The 13844-nt window shown below is 37.4% G+C and overlaps 1 protein-coding gene across 5 annotated transcripts in view; it reads left to right on the forward strand.

Moving 5' to 3' along the window:
- The window catches only part of LOC117402986 (serine/threonine-protein phosphatase 2A 56 kDa regulatory subunit alpha isoform), a 116934-nt gene that overhangs the window by 63612 nt on the left and 39478 nt on the right, over positions 1 to 13844 (forward strand). For all 5 annotated transcript variants that reach the window (XM_034004769.3, XM_034004770.3, XM_034004771.3 and 2 more), the window contains one exon: positions 7584 to 7780. In XM_034004769.3, coding sequence (XP_033860660.1) covers positions 7584 to 7780 — 197 coding nt within the window. The remainder of the gene's footprint in view (positions 1 to 7583; positions 7781 to 13844) is intronic.

Raw genomic sequence — 13844 nt, forward strand, 5'->3', positions numbered from 1 at the left:
AACCCTTCCAGTGTACAAGACACGCACAATTCATTTGGAGAGGGTATGCTGTAGAAATTGTTGTATGTTGTAAAATTGACTTAGCATCCAAGCTAGGAGCCGTTTATAAATTTAAATTGTTGCGTTTGCTACAGGTTGCCTAATTACCTTAGATTAGCACCTGGCACAATTCTGTGCATAGCAATTCATATTACTAATTACAATGAAGCCTAGTAATATGAACGGTTTTGGATGTTGTAAACATGAGCACTGAGAAACAATGCAGTGGAACTCCATGATTTTAAAATTGTTTCCTTGAAATAATTCAGTCAAAATCACAATGTTGTAGATGTCCTTTAGAACAAGACCGCTGTTACTTTCTGTTCCTGGGTGTTGTATTTCCTGCTGCTGCTGTCGGCTGTATGCGTGCTTGTGTGTTTTTGACCTAATATACATGATGTGTTCGGATACAGCATCTTTTAATGAATAGTATAATCAAGGAAAAAAGAAAAAAAAACTTTTTTAAAATGAGTGGCATGTAACAGCATAGGAGTGAAAAACTAAAGGATTAAATAACGGATGAATAAAAAAACAAAAAATTAAGGACGACTGTAGCTCTTAAACATCTAATTACAAAAATGCAAAAAACTAAGTTTTGAAAGCTTTGAGCCATGCTTAAGATACAGCATTTGAAAGTATATATTAATGCTGTTGCAAAGTATATAGTATAAAATAAATGTGGCATTTGACTTTTTAAAATGAGTGGAATTTCATGGAATTAAATTTATATTTCCTTTCATTCCAATTCAAATTCTAATTCTGTATCCTGAAGATTTTTTCAATTCAAATTCCAATTCTTGAATTGAATTGGAGTTTACCAACAAATTCCAATTCCATTCGGAATTGACCCCAACCCTGACCTGCATAGTGAAATGTATGTGTTCTGCTTTTTTTGGAACAAGTAAAGGATGCAAAATTATTGATGGCTAATGGCCTGAGGCGAACTGAAGCTTTATTATTATTATTATTATTATTATTATTATTATTATTATTATTATTATTATATATTTTTATTTTTTTTATTTTGAAACATATAAAATATGCTTGACGGTTTTTATATAAACGACTGTGATATAAATTGAATAGAGATAAATGAAACATCCTTAAATAATGAAAGGCCATTAATAAACTACAGTACGTAATATGTTTCCATTTGTGGTCCGTAGCACTTCATGATACAAGAAGCATATTTTGGATTAATTGCAGACACAAAAAATGGATACACACATAAAGTTCACAATGACTTTTATAATAAGCTTTTGTTTTTCCAAGAAAAATTGTTCATGGTGACTTGTCAGCAATAAGTTGTAAAAGGAAAGTGAATGTGTGTGTTGGGTACGATAGGTGAACTTTTTAAAAAAGGTAATGTAGATTTGTCTGTCAGATGAAATTCTTGTTTGTTACGCATTCCTGAGTAATACTGTTCACCACAGTTGCCCTCTGGAGGGCTCTAAATTGGCAAAAAAAGGGCAAGGCCAAAATAGCCTTCAGTTCAATAAATGTGCCAAGGGCACCAAGGCCAAAGTAGGATGTTGTTTCATTTTTCACTAGCACATTCAGTAATGAAGTATCAAGGAAACTTTTGGTCATAAAATGTTCTGTTGAAACATACTTTAAAAACCGAATTACATTTAGTGAATACTGATGCCAGTGCTTTTTGTGTAACAATGTACGTAATATATTTTTTGTTGCATGGTAAATGATTCAGCTATGCTACAGTAAAAGCTTGAATAATTACTGTAATTCATGCAGTATTACAGTAGTCTACTCTAAAATGACTTGCAGTATGTAAAACTGCTTGTGATTTTGTGTTGGTTTGTTATGTCTTTCAGCTGCTTTATATTTACATAGTAAAGGGAAGAGTGGAATTCGTATCAATGATATTATCTAGAATGCAGAACAGTATGGAAATTGGGATTTAGATTTAAGCCAAGAGCAGGGCAAAATCCTGCTGTCAGGTGGTGGTGGTGGTGGTGGTGTTGTTGGTTTTTTTTTTTTTTTTTTTTAATTCCCAGTTACCGTATTTTCATAAGCTACTAGAGTAATGCAAACTCTTGCTGTCTGCTATCCCCATACCCCAGTATGCCATGTTCCCTGCTGTTTAAAATCTTACTACAACACAGGGATGTTGCCATGTGCATACTGCAAACGTAACCGGTATTTCATTGTTTTCCTTATATGTCAGGTCATATGCTACAGTCAAACAGCATGATTAGCCAGAACTGCTGTATCTGAAGCTTGTTAGCACAACAGAAAGCAGACTAAAACACAGACTAATTTACTGTACTGAAGCTAAAATGGCAATTGAGCTAAAGGCTTTTGAAAAAAGGCCCTATCCACACTGCATAACCGATCTCGAGAACCATACTCAAAAAATTATAATTAATCCAGCTCAAAGCGTCGACACTGAAGTACCGTTTCATGACTTTAGTCGGGCTTAATGCATACAAGCACTATTAAAATAGTTTGGTTACAGTTCCTAGCAGCACAATGGACTGTGGAACTTAATACGATAGCATCCTATCATGCACTGTCTGTTTACAGCCTTGCAAATATGGAGCCCATGCCCATGGAAGACATAACGCTGCTTGGCATGAACTTTATGAGTTTGTTTCTTAAAACCACTAGGTATCAGCAATGGAGAAGGCAGCACAGTCTCACCATAAGTGGCAAGCTCTGCATAAGCTCCATCAACATGCCATAAATATGTCCACATCGCTGCTCAATCCACCATTTTACAACATAAGCGTACAATGGTACAGCAGTAGTGATCGTCATTCTCAACTCATTCAGGCACCTGCGAGTACTGTATTTGTAATATCCATGCACCAAAACATATCAAAGCGTTTTGGGATATTGGAGGATAGACACAAAATGTAGTTTGGTATTACAGCGTCCACACTTCTGACAAACCCGCACTATCTGATGTGATCTAATTTAGAACCAGACTCGAGACTACCCCCTGAGGTGGTCTCGAGTCCAGTTCTTGAGTACGGTATTAAACGCTGCGTAGTGGAGATGCTAACTGTATTTAGCACTTTTTTTTTTTTTTTTTTTTTAAAGCCTGTTTTAAAGGCAACTAATACGGTTTAAAGGCGTAGTGTAGACAGGGCCAAAGTCTTTGAATAGCATGGAATATCGGCAAGGGGCCCCACACAAGCTGCACAAGGAGAGACCTCTTCAACATGCTGGAGCTGCTGTAATGTGCAGGCAACAGGGTGCATTGTTGGGACTGTTTTAATAGGGAAACAAGATTGGCAGTTGATCCAATAAAGTAAAGCAAAAACATTTAATTGGGAGACACACACCCCAGGGTTCTCACCAGGAATTTTTCACAGCGTGTTGGTGGGAGGAGCGGGGAGCCGGGGCGGGGCGGGCGAAAAAACTGAGACCCTCGCAACCCCCTGCAGGCGAAGCAGGACAAGTCATGCACATGCTTAAGTAGTTGTCAGCATATATAATATTCTATATCTATGGTTGTCAGTAGGTAGATGCAGAGTCTGCATCATAGGATGACGTACTCCCTAGCAACGCATGGACGCCATTCCACAGAAGGGAAACTAGATTTTTGCCACAGTCTTATAATTTCTGGCTGACCTGAGAACTGTTTTTAACTTTCAAAACATTAAGAATGGCCTACGATCATGTGGATATAGTTGGCACTGTTTTTATTCTTTTTTCAAAAATAGCATAAACATTTAGGTTTTCTAAACTTTTTTGTTTTAATTCATGATTTTGTTTTCAATCGCAGCCTACTGCATAGTAGTAGTTTCTGCATGTGAGTTGTATTGTATTTGTAGTTAAAATATAGGCTACTTATTGATTTACTAAAAAAAGCTATACTAATAAGGTGCATCATCTCACATTTTAAATATTCTAAAACTTTACTGTGATCATGTGATTGTGGAGTTTTGCTTTTGTTGTCATTGTTCATACATTATATATATATATATATATATATATATATATATATATATATATATATATATATATATATTTGAGAGGGTAGTCCTGGGGAAAAAAAAGGACTACACTTCCCAGAAAAATACAGGCTGAAATGCCGTAATTATGTATAATTGTTTAATTTAATTGTATTGTTAATTGTTTTATTAGTGATTATCCCTGCACCTGGTGATTATTGTAAATTAGAGCCAGGTGCAGGGTATAAAAGGAAAGCAGCCAGTCTGTGTGGAGAGCCCTGTTAAACCTGTGTAGTTTGTTTTGTTTAACTCTTTTGTTTAATTGGCAGGTAAACGGCTTAGCTGTCCTGTTCCTGTTTTGTGTTTTAGTTAAGTGCTCAAAAAAGAGCTAGGTGTTTGTTTTGTTTGTTTTGTTTTTGTGTCTTATTTTAAAAAAAATAGCGCGTTAGGATGGATGGTTGTTGCACCATTAAAAGACTAACTTACACTTGATCACACGTGTGCTTGCAAGAATAGGTGGGAAAACTGTTGTTTGTCACTGTTCCATAGTTAAGGAATATACAACATAAACGTTTTTTTCCACTTATCGCAAGTAAAACTGGACATGTACTGTGTCACACATTTTATATTTTAAAAACTACATACATACTGTGAAATAGCATGTGAAAATCTATCTATGGGAAACCTGAAGTCATACAAAAAGATTATTGTAAAATTGTGGAACTTTTTGATTTTTTTTCTAAAGACCTTGAAATAAAAGATTGAATATCTCAAAACTGTTTGGAATACAATTTACTGATCTTTGTCTGAATGATTTATTTATTTAACCCAGCTTGTTATGCTACGTACCCACTAGCTGCTCGCCACGTCGGCACAAGTGAAACATTTCCCATGTGGCTCAACTATTCGTCCCAAAGTTCGCCATGGTGGCGAAGGCTTTGAAAAATATACTTGTGTAAGACTGCCAGCACATTAAACGTGTGCTGGTAGATGAATCAATACAGACAGTTTTAGTTTGATTTCATTTTGCCCAATGAAAGCTCTTTAGCTTAATCACATAACATATGCATGCCACAAACGTTGTGTTTGGCGGGAGGACAGAGGCTCTAATTAGAAACAGTCAGTGGACGGCGCTGCTTGTAGAAAAAAAACCCCCAAAAAAACACATGGCATCCAAACGGGAGAAATGTTATAAAAAAAATTACCAGAATCATGTTCCGAAAGATGTAGCCCAAGGAATACCAGTCACCCCTGTACACACAACTAAAATATGACTGTGATACTAGTCACAGGGAGGTGAAGCAGTCATGGTTTCAAACATACCCTCTGGTCTCGAAAGAACATTTTCACAGACGGCAAGCCAGAAACACGCAGCTTCAAGGTCACAGCTAAGTGTGTGGTGTGGTGTGTGTGTGTGTGTGTGTGTGTGTGTGTGTTGTTTTTTTTTTTTTTTTTTTCCGTTCTTTGCTATCTCTAAAATGTGTTGAAATATATTTTGGAAATAGTAACAACAGAGTGGATTCGAAAGATAAGATAATTTTAATAAAATATTAAACAAATTTATTATTTTAAAAAGGATTCGTCTCACTGTGATTTATTGAGTTTTAATGTCAGAATCAGCGCAATATTACTGTCAGTAGTCACAGATGAAAGAACATGGTTTAAAAAAAAAAAAAAATTAAACACAGCACAATCCTACTAATAATATTAATAACATTAGTACAATCTCGTGTAACTAGAGCTGCGGTTGGTCAGGGAGGCATTATTAACATACACTAATAGCACTGTCTACTGGCACAGTTTTGCTTTAACGTTCTGTAGTGGAAAGAAAAATGCATCGCAGTCAAAATAATGTAAAGGATTATGCAGTACATGAATATCTCTACAAACCTATTCAGAATTTAGGAAATCTGCAATGACGTTCTTTCACGTGGGACTAAGTTTGGCATTTATTAAATGGGAATCAGTTATAGTGCAATTTTAAATATAATATTTGTGTATTGTACATGGTAGGATCTGGCATTTAAATATCTACATGTTTTCAAATAAAATACACGTCTTTTTGCCTTGCTGAAACAGTATGTTTGTTTTTATAACTTGTTTATAGTATTGTTAAGTGGCTACAGTTCCAATGTAGCTAAAAAATGTTAAGTTACTTTAGCTACAGTGGCTAACTAAATGAAAGTCTTAGAGGGAACGTATGGTATAATAATAATAAAGATCTGCAGTGGTGTTGGTTGTTACAGAGCTGTGTATCAGGGGCGCACCCAGGATCTAGTCTCATCCGTCAACAGGGGGGAATGTGCTAATAAAGTTCAGTGAAGTTCAATCTCATCTCCGTGTCGCATACATTACACGCACCAAACTAAAAGAACATGCTGTCATAACCAGCCCACTGAAGAGTATTGAGAGCTTGAAACAGGTATTTTAAGCAAAACAATTTCTATCACATAAAGGAATAATCAACAGTGTTTCACAGGATTATTATTTTGTTTTGGCCGTTACGCAAAATGAAAACATAGCGTAACGGCCTGAATGCAGCGTCATTTTTCCAGGTAACAACGTAACTGCCTGTTACGCTCAACAACGCTGGCGAGAACCCTGCAGCCTATACATTATTCTCTTGGATGTATAATAACTATAAAAACAACTATGAAGACTTTATTACCACAGCATGGGATAGTACATAAATACATGTTTTGAGTGCACAGAAGCAGATATTTTACACCAATTTAGGGCTGCAACGAAGGGTACATTTTGACCTTCGAAGGTTTGGAAGAACACATTACCGAACGAAGGTTTGAGCCTTCGATTTTAGTATTAATTTGCATAATGCACATGTAGTTAAATACGTTCTATAAAACAGTAATCCATGTTTTTGTAATTTTAAAATACACATTTATGTACACGCAATTGATGCTGCTTGCGATACTCCTACATAATACAGTAAGCTTGCATTGCAGAAGCACCTTATTGAGGTCAATTAAAAGAACTGCAGCTTTACACCCTGGTTGCACATACAACAGTCATGCAGGTTCTCCACTGATTCACAACCCTTCACCTCCAGCTTGTAGAGAACAAAAGAACTGGCTTTCCCGTTCCTTTTTTTTTTAGCATGTGGCCAGGCCACATTCCACACCTGTTTTTATCAGGGGGGGAATTCCAGCACCAGCCCTGCCATATTTAACACAATCTAAAATTTCAACAAACTTTATTTACAACACTAAAGAAATACAATGCAGGGCCTTAGCACTGCCACAGGGTGGCATTACCAAAAATGAAAATGCAAGTTTTATGAGTTTTGATTCTCACATACTGTACCTGGCTTTCTAACGTGGCAAAATCTGTCCAGAGCAACAGAGGGGGGGGAGGGGGTGTTCTTGTATGAATTGGGCATTATGCCATAAGATGCACAAGATAGCCATTCAGATGTGAAAATGCTATTCCATACCTTTCAAATAACTTTAATTTACATTCATCCACTTGCTGTATGCAGCATCCTATAAATTTTATAATTTTTTCTTTTACTTCAGTTTTGCCTTCTTAGACTGCTAATGTGGAATGCTTGAAAATGCTCTGTTTGTAATAACTATATTAAAATTGCTATTTCTTATCTTTTTGCAGATGCCCCAACAACAGAGCAGCAAGAGCTGTTCTGTCAGAAGCTACAGCAGTGTTGCATGCTGTTCGATTTCATGGACTCTGTTATAGACCTGAAGAGCAAAGAAATTAAGCGGGCAACACTAAACGAACTGGTGGATTTTGTATCCACAAACAGGGGCGTGCTGGTTGAGGCAGCTTACCCTGAAATTGCTGCAATGGTAAGTGACTGAGTTATCACTTTCCACTCATGAGAGCAGATGTTTAATTAGGGTTTATTTTGTCTTAATTTAATTGTAGTCATAGAATACTGAAACGCTTAACTTGTCAGTTAAGCAGTTACATGCTGTTCGTCTGCAGATTACACACACACACAATCTGGATATTGAGTTACATCTTGGCAGGAAAAACCTCTAATCGCAACAGCATTAAGCACGGTCATTTTCTAACATTATTTTTCAAAGAGTGGAGGATATTGCGATTTGGAGTGCTATTTTTAACTGTTTAACTCAACTTAAAACTAATTGTATTGTGATAAATGTATTGATTTGTAATAATAAAAAAAGGTTTAAACCTCTGGAATAGCTTGACCTATAGTTTGTGAAAGTGTTGCTTAGGATTTGTCAGAGGGTTACAAAGAATTTAATTTCCAGCCAGTGAAGAGTATCCATTCCTGTAACATTTTCAGCGACAGGATTCATTGCCTTGCCTTATTTAGGTTTACAGAAAGGGGTTAACAGCATGTAATAAATAGGGGTGTGCGATAATACCGATTTTATACCAGTGTATTGTGATATTCATCAGGCAATACAATAACTGGTATTTGAACAACAATACAGTCACATGTGTGGAATCATTTCCTAATTAAAAAAAATAATCTAAAAAGGATGGCTGTATAACATCAAACATTGTATGTTTATGCAAAGTTGAAGTAGAATATATGCTGGTGTTACCACCAACCTTGCATCCAGTGGTGTAGTCCTACATCTTAAAGTACCGGAACGCCAATTAAATTATAGATTTTTCTAAAACAAATCATATGAATTCACATTTTATTTGTAAATTAAACTTGTCTTTTTTTTTTCTGGAGCTCTGCATCCAATAAAATTACGAATTACACATACGCTCAGTTATTTATTTGTCGCCAGTTTAAGAACTGTATCGGTGCAATTTTAATTGTTTTCTATCTGCCGACAGTTCTGGACAATGGAATTTTACACTTCTGAATATTTTATTTGTTTATTTATTTTTATTTCCTCTGCACCTAGCGCATCTGATCTCATCAGATAAAAGAAAAACACAGTTCTGGTAGTGTAAGTTGTGAGAAATACAAGCAAAGCAGATACATAAATAGTTTATAACAGTATTTTTTTGTTTTTATTTTAAATAAATGTGTGGCACTTATTTATGCTTTCGTAATATATATTAAATCTTATTCGTAAGGTCAGTCGTTTATTCCAAACCCCGGGTCTCTGCACTGATCGATTTTTATATAAAGCAGCTTTAAAGCAGTGTTTATGGCCACAGACATAGGATGCACTTTTGAAAAACATGTTTAATATAAAATAAAAATAGATATATTGATAGTGGTGCAATCAGAACCTTAATTTCGATACTCGATGCATTGACGGTTTATTCAAAATAAAGAACAAACTTTTTTTTTTTTTTTTAACAGATCCAATAACTAAAACACAGTTGTGCATAATAGTTAAACAAAAAGGCACAACTTACATTCAAATTAGAACACTTTCTAGTATTTAAAAAGAAATACAAAGGACTTGAGTTAACAACTGAAAAGAATATGCATGCGTCCGCATCAGATGTCCCTTTAATATTGTAATAATAAAAAATACTATATTTTAACAGAAATAATTTCTATCTGAACTATGGTTGTTAGTTACTGTTAACACTTTATGTCCAAAAAGCAAAGCAAAACATTTGAATTAATCTCATAATTCCTGACTAATTTTAAATAGCATACTAAATTCCACTTCTTTTTGTATAATATTGCCATATAATCCAAACACCAACATGCTTTGAAACAAAAAGTAATTGGTAGATATTTAACAGATTTATAAAAAAAAAAAAAAAAAAAAAAAAAAAAAAGCACATTGCCTTAATTTTTAAATCAAGAAAACGTGAATACAGTAGGCCTACTTCTGATTTGGCTTGTCCAACGCAAATGTGGAGGCCTAAAGTGTGTATCCTAGCAACACGCTTATCTTCCGTACTAGCACTTAAAAAAGCGCACTCTCACACCCTCAAGGTTTTTAATGCAAACCGGCAACAGGAGACTTCAAACTAGGGGTGGGTTAGAGTACTCGAAATAATTATAATTACTTGAGCACTGATTTATTACTCGAGTACTTGAAAAAATTTAAATAAAATCTCTTCATGAATGTAAGTTCAATATATTGTAGCGACCTGGTCAGTTCAGGCTGGCAGACTTTTGTTTCATCTGGTCCTGCGCATTCACATTATCTGTATTGTTCTGGGGTGGGACCATACCACTAGTTTTGGTAGTGTGTGTGCTTGTGAGCCGCTGTTGGGTGCGGACCATGTCGTCTAGACGCCCTTGCTCTGCACCCCCCCCATGAGAGTAGTGGTCCGCTCTCTTCTCTGTGTGAGGGAACTGATAGAGCCGGAGCCTCTGTGTGTGTGTGTGTGTGTGTGTGTGTGTGTGTGTGGAATAGAGCGAGCGAGAAAGTGAGCGAGTTTTTAGGATAGAGACAGGAGGAAGGATTTATTGTTTTTGTGGTGTGGTTCTGACCTAAACATGGACCTTGTTTTAATTAAGTAGTTTTGTTAGCGCCTGAATCCCGTCTCCGTCTCCTGCTTTCAGCATCAAGACCAGGGGTCGTTACAATATTTATTTTATTTGCGTGTACCACCTTAACACTAGCCATGGAAGTCATTTTGACTGGTTGAGGTTTTCAAAGTAAATTGTTCTGCATGTGAAAGTTATGTGGTTGTCCATTTTATGACTTTTCCTAAATAAGTACCCTGACGGCGTTTGAAAGACAGGATCATGAAAATAAGGAAGTTATAAGCCCACCCACCTAGCAACCAAGCAGTAATTTTGACTAACAGCGCTTCAGCAAAAAAAAAAAAATTGATCACAAAACCGCCAAGCTGCAGGCTGCAGCAGCTCAACCTGGGTTCTGTGCTGCACTGAATGACACGTGCAAGAGCTGACACATGTTACTTTTGTTTTAAATTAAAAACTACTTTAGTTTTTTACAGTTTTGTATGTACATATAATTGTTTACACACTAGTTTCTTTTAAAATGTGTTTTTTATTATATTTTTAATTTTTTGAAGTAGTGCTTTTATATGTGGTAAGTTAGAAAATAAACCCTTGTATGTTTTTTAATTGTTCATTTAAATAAGGCGTTTCGGCTGTGCAAATGTTTTGATATGATGTGCTTGAATAAAACTGGCTGTATTGGATAGTTGTCTTTCATTTTAATATTAATGTTTAAAATGTACCGTTGTAATGATTGCCGGTGTAGCAGGTATGAGTATAACCGCGGCGGCTTTAGTGTTAACGTGGTAATTGTTGTGGCACATATATAGAATAATATTGTCTGGCATTAGGTTTGAGTACTCGAAATTTTTAACACTCAAGCACTAAATTACTCAAAATTCTCACCCCTACTTCAAACTGGGTTCTAATTTAATGCATTGATTCACCAAAATGTAATCGCAGCTTGGGAAATTTAAGGACAGATGATCAGTAATCGATGCATCAATTTAATTGTTGCACACCTAATTTTGTAATAAATTTAAAAATTACATTTATAATCAATGTTTTTAGCTGTAAGGACGGGACCCTGATAAAGCAGTCAGAGGTGGAGGGTCACTACAATCCACAGTTGTTGAAGGTGGCACAACCGGGACCTCCTGGTTGAAATAGCTGACCAAGGGGAAATGTAGGGCTTTAATGGGCTGTAATGTATCTCATGTGGCTTTGCTGTAGGGTCCACAAGGTTTATTATTAGGTAATCAACACCAACTTTCCCATGGTGCGTGTCAAGCCAATGTAAAACCTTGTAACAACCTCTCCAGCGGGGTACCAATTTGTTGAGCCTGTGCAGGTTGATCAACCCATACAAAATCCCCAGTCTATAAGGTTTATGAAGCATCAAGGGATCATAGTGCAGCTTTTGGCGTCAACTGGCAGTACTGCTGTTTTCAGAAACCAAACCAAAAGAGCGCAGTTTCCGCAGTAGTGAAGCAGCATCACTCACAGTACCTGGAGCAGACATTTCAGGAGCATCACCTAGAAGAACATAGCAGGGAGAGGAGCCTCCCTGCTGTGTGCCAAAAAGAAAGGAGTATGTTTAGTGGTGGAGTGTTATAAGCGAGCTCCACTTGTTTGATATGGTCATCCCATGGATTTTTAATGGAACGATTGACTCTTTCTACCATCCCGTCAGACATTCGGTGGTAGAGCGATGTCCTTGTTTTGTGAATTCCCAGGTGATTTTTACATAGTTCTCTAACCAAGTCTGATTCGAATTGGCGCCCTTGGTCTGTGAGGAGACACTGCGGGCCGCATTGTCTCACATAATCTTCAAAAAGACCCTTAACAATAGTTTCTGCACGTTGATCAGGTAGTGCATACAGGTTGAGGAACGTTGTGAAATATTCCATCACTACTAGTACGTAGCGGTTGCCTGTGTGTCCCCGGTAGCTCAGTCAAGTGATTTTTTTAAAAATGGTCATTCTGCTGCATCGGTGCGTGTTGGTGGACCATCTGGCTTCACATGCAGTACACAGTTGACATAATTTGGTTATGTCCCTTGTCTTTGGGACACTAAAATTGCCAGACAATGATGAGTCTTGAAAACCTTAGCTATAAGGCTGGAACCATTGCAATTTGCATCATCATTTGAGTGGTTTTGCCAGCAGCTTTTACAGGTGGGCATTCCTGTACATAGCCACCCGCAGTAATTACTGCAAACCAGTGCACCCGACCTGGTGCAGAGGTTACCACTCCGCTCCTGACCTGGTACAGAACTGGGACCGAGATTACTTCACCGGTTCCAGTATCGTCCCGGTACCAAACCAGTCCCGCTCACCCACCTGGTCGATATCAAAGCAGATTGAGGCAGCACCTGTTCATCTGTATACTATACACTGCATTACTTGCTTCTTGCATCAGGCCCGGATTCTATCTCTGAGACATGCAAGGCTAGTCTGTCTATTGAACAGATGCACCCTGGAATAAAGCCCATGAAGTTGCCACGTTCTCCATAGCGAAAGCTTGCTTAATATTTACAGAGGCCAGGACAAAAGCTAAGCTCTGTACCAGTCCTGCTTTTTTGCTGAAGACGATCTCGGCGTTCCATGTCAACCAGTCTGTGGAATTGGAGGCTTCCCATCCACCTCCTTTCCAGTCTGACAGAGAGCGACAGCTCCATACGCTCTGCCTAGTGCAGGCCCTGGCATACTACATTGATAGGATGAAAATTTGGACGCAGTCCAAACAATTTTTTGTCTGCTATGGGGTCAAGTCCCATGGTCAAGCTCTGTCTAAACAGACTTGATGTCATAGATCTTCCAAACCCTGGTTTTGGAACTATATTGTTAAGGGTTTCTCAGTCGATCCTTACGACACAGGAATAGAGCCGAGTTTCTCCCTCCGTTTTTTAGCCCTAGCTACTTGTTACTGGGGTTCCGCAGGATAACACACAAGGCAGCCTCTCGGCTTAGCCTTTTAGCATTCCAGTTCAATACAGCACTTGCGATTTTGGTTTTGGTACACTCACCCATGCAGTAATGGTTACATTTCGTAGTTGAAAGGGAACGTTGGATTATTATCATAACTCTGGTTCCCTGAAATAGAAATGCAACTATTAACCTTCAAGGTCGCTACGTCCATGATTGCAGCAGGCATGAAGGAAAAATAACGCTGAGATCTGTGCGCGCAGTCTTATGTTCTCGGGGGTGGGCATGGCTGTGTCACAGGCTCGGTCGAGCAGCTTTTGGTATAATTATTCCGGTTTTCAGGTCTTTAGGAGGTAAATACCAGTGCAGTAATGGTTACATTTCTATTTCAGGGACCAGGGTCATAACCTAATTTTTCAACTGTGTTTCCAGCGTACTATTTGAGGGAATAAATGAGGAAGTAGCTTTGCATTTATAATGTTTGATTTATGTTACACAGGTATTCCTAAAGACCTTTGAACACACTGACAGTTTAACCTGAAGCTATTCTTTCTTATTTGGACAAAGTCCCTGATTTAGAAAATTACGTTTTTCAATAAACTGTGCTGCCTA

The sequence above is a fragment of the Acipenser ruthenus genome, chromosome 5 (assembly GCF_902713425.1).
Source record: "Acipenser ruthenus chromosome 5, fAciRut3.2 maternal haplotype, whole genome shotgun sequence".
NCBI lineage: Eukaryota > Metazoa > Chordata > Actinopteri > Acipenseriformes > Acipenseridae > Acipenser > Acipenser ruthenus.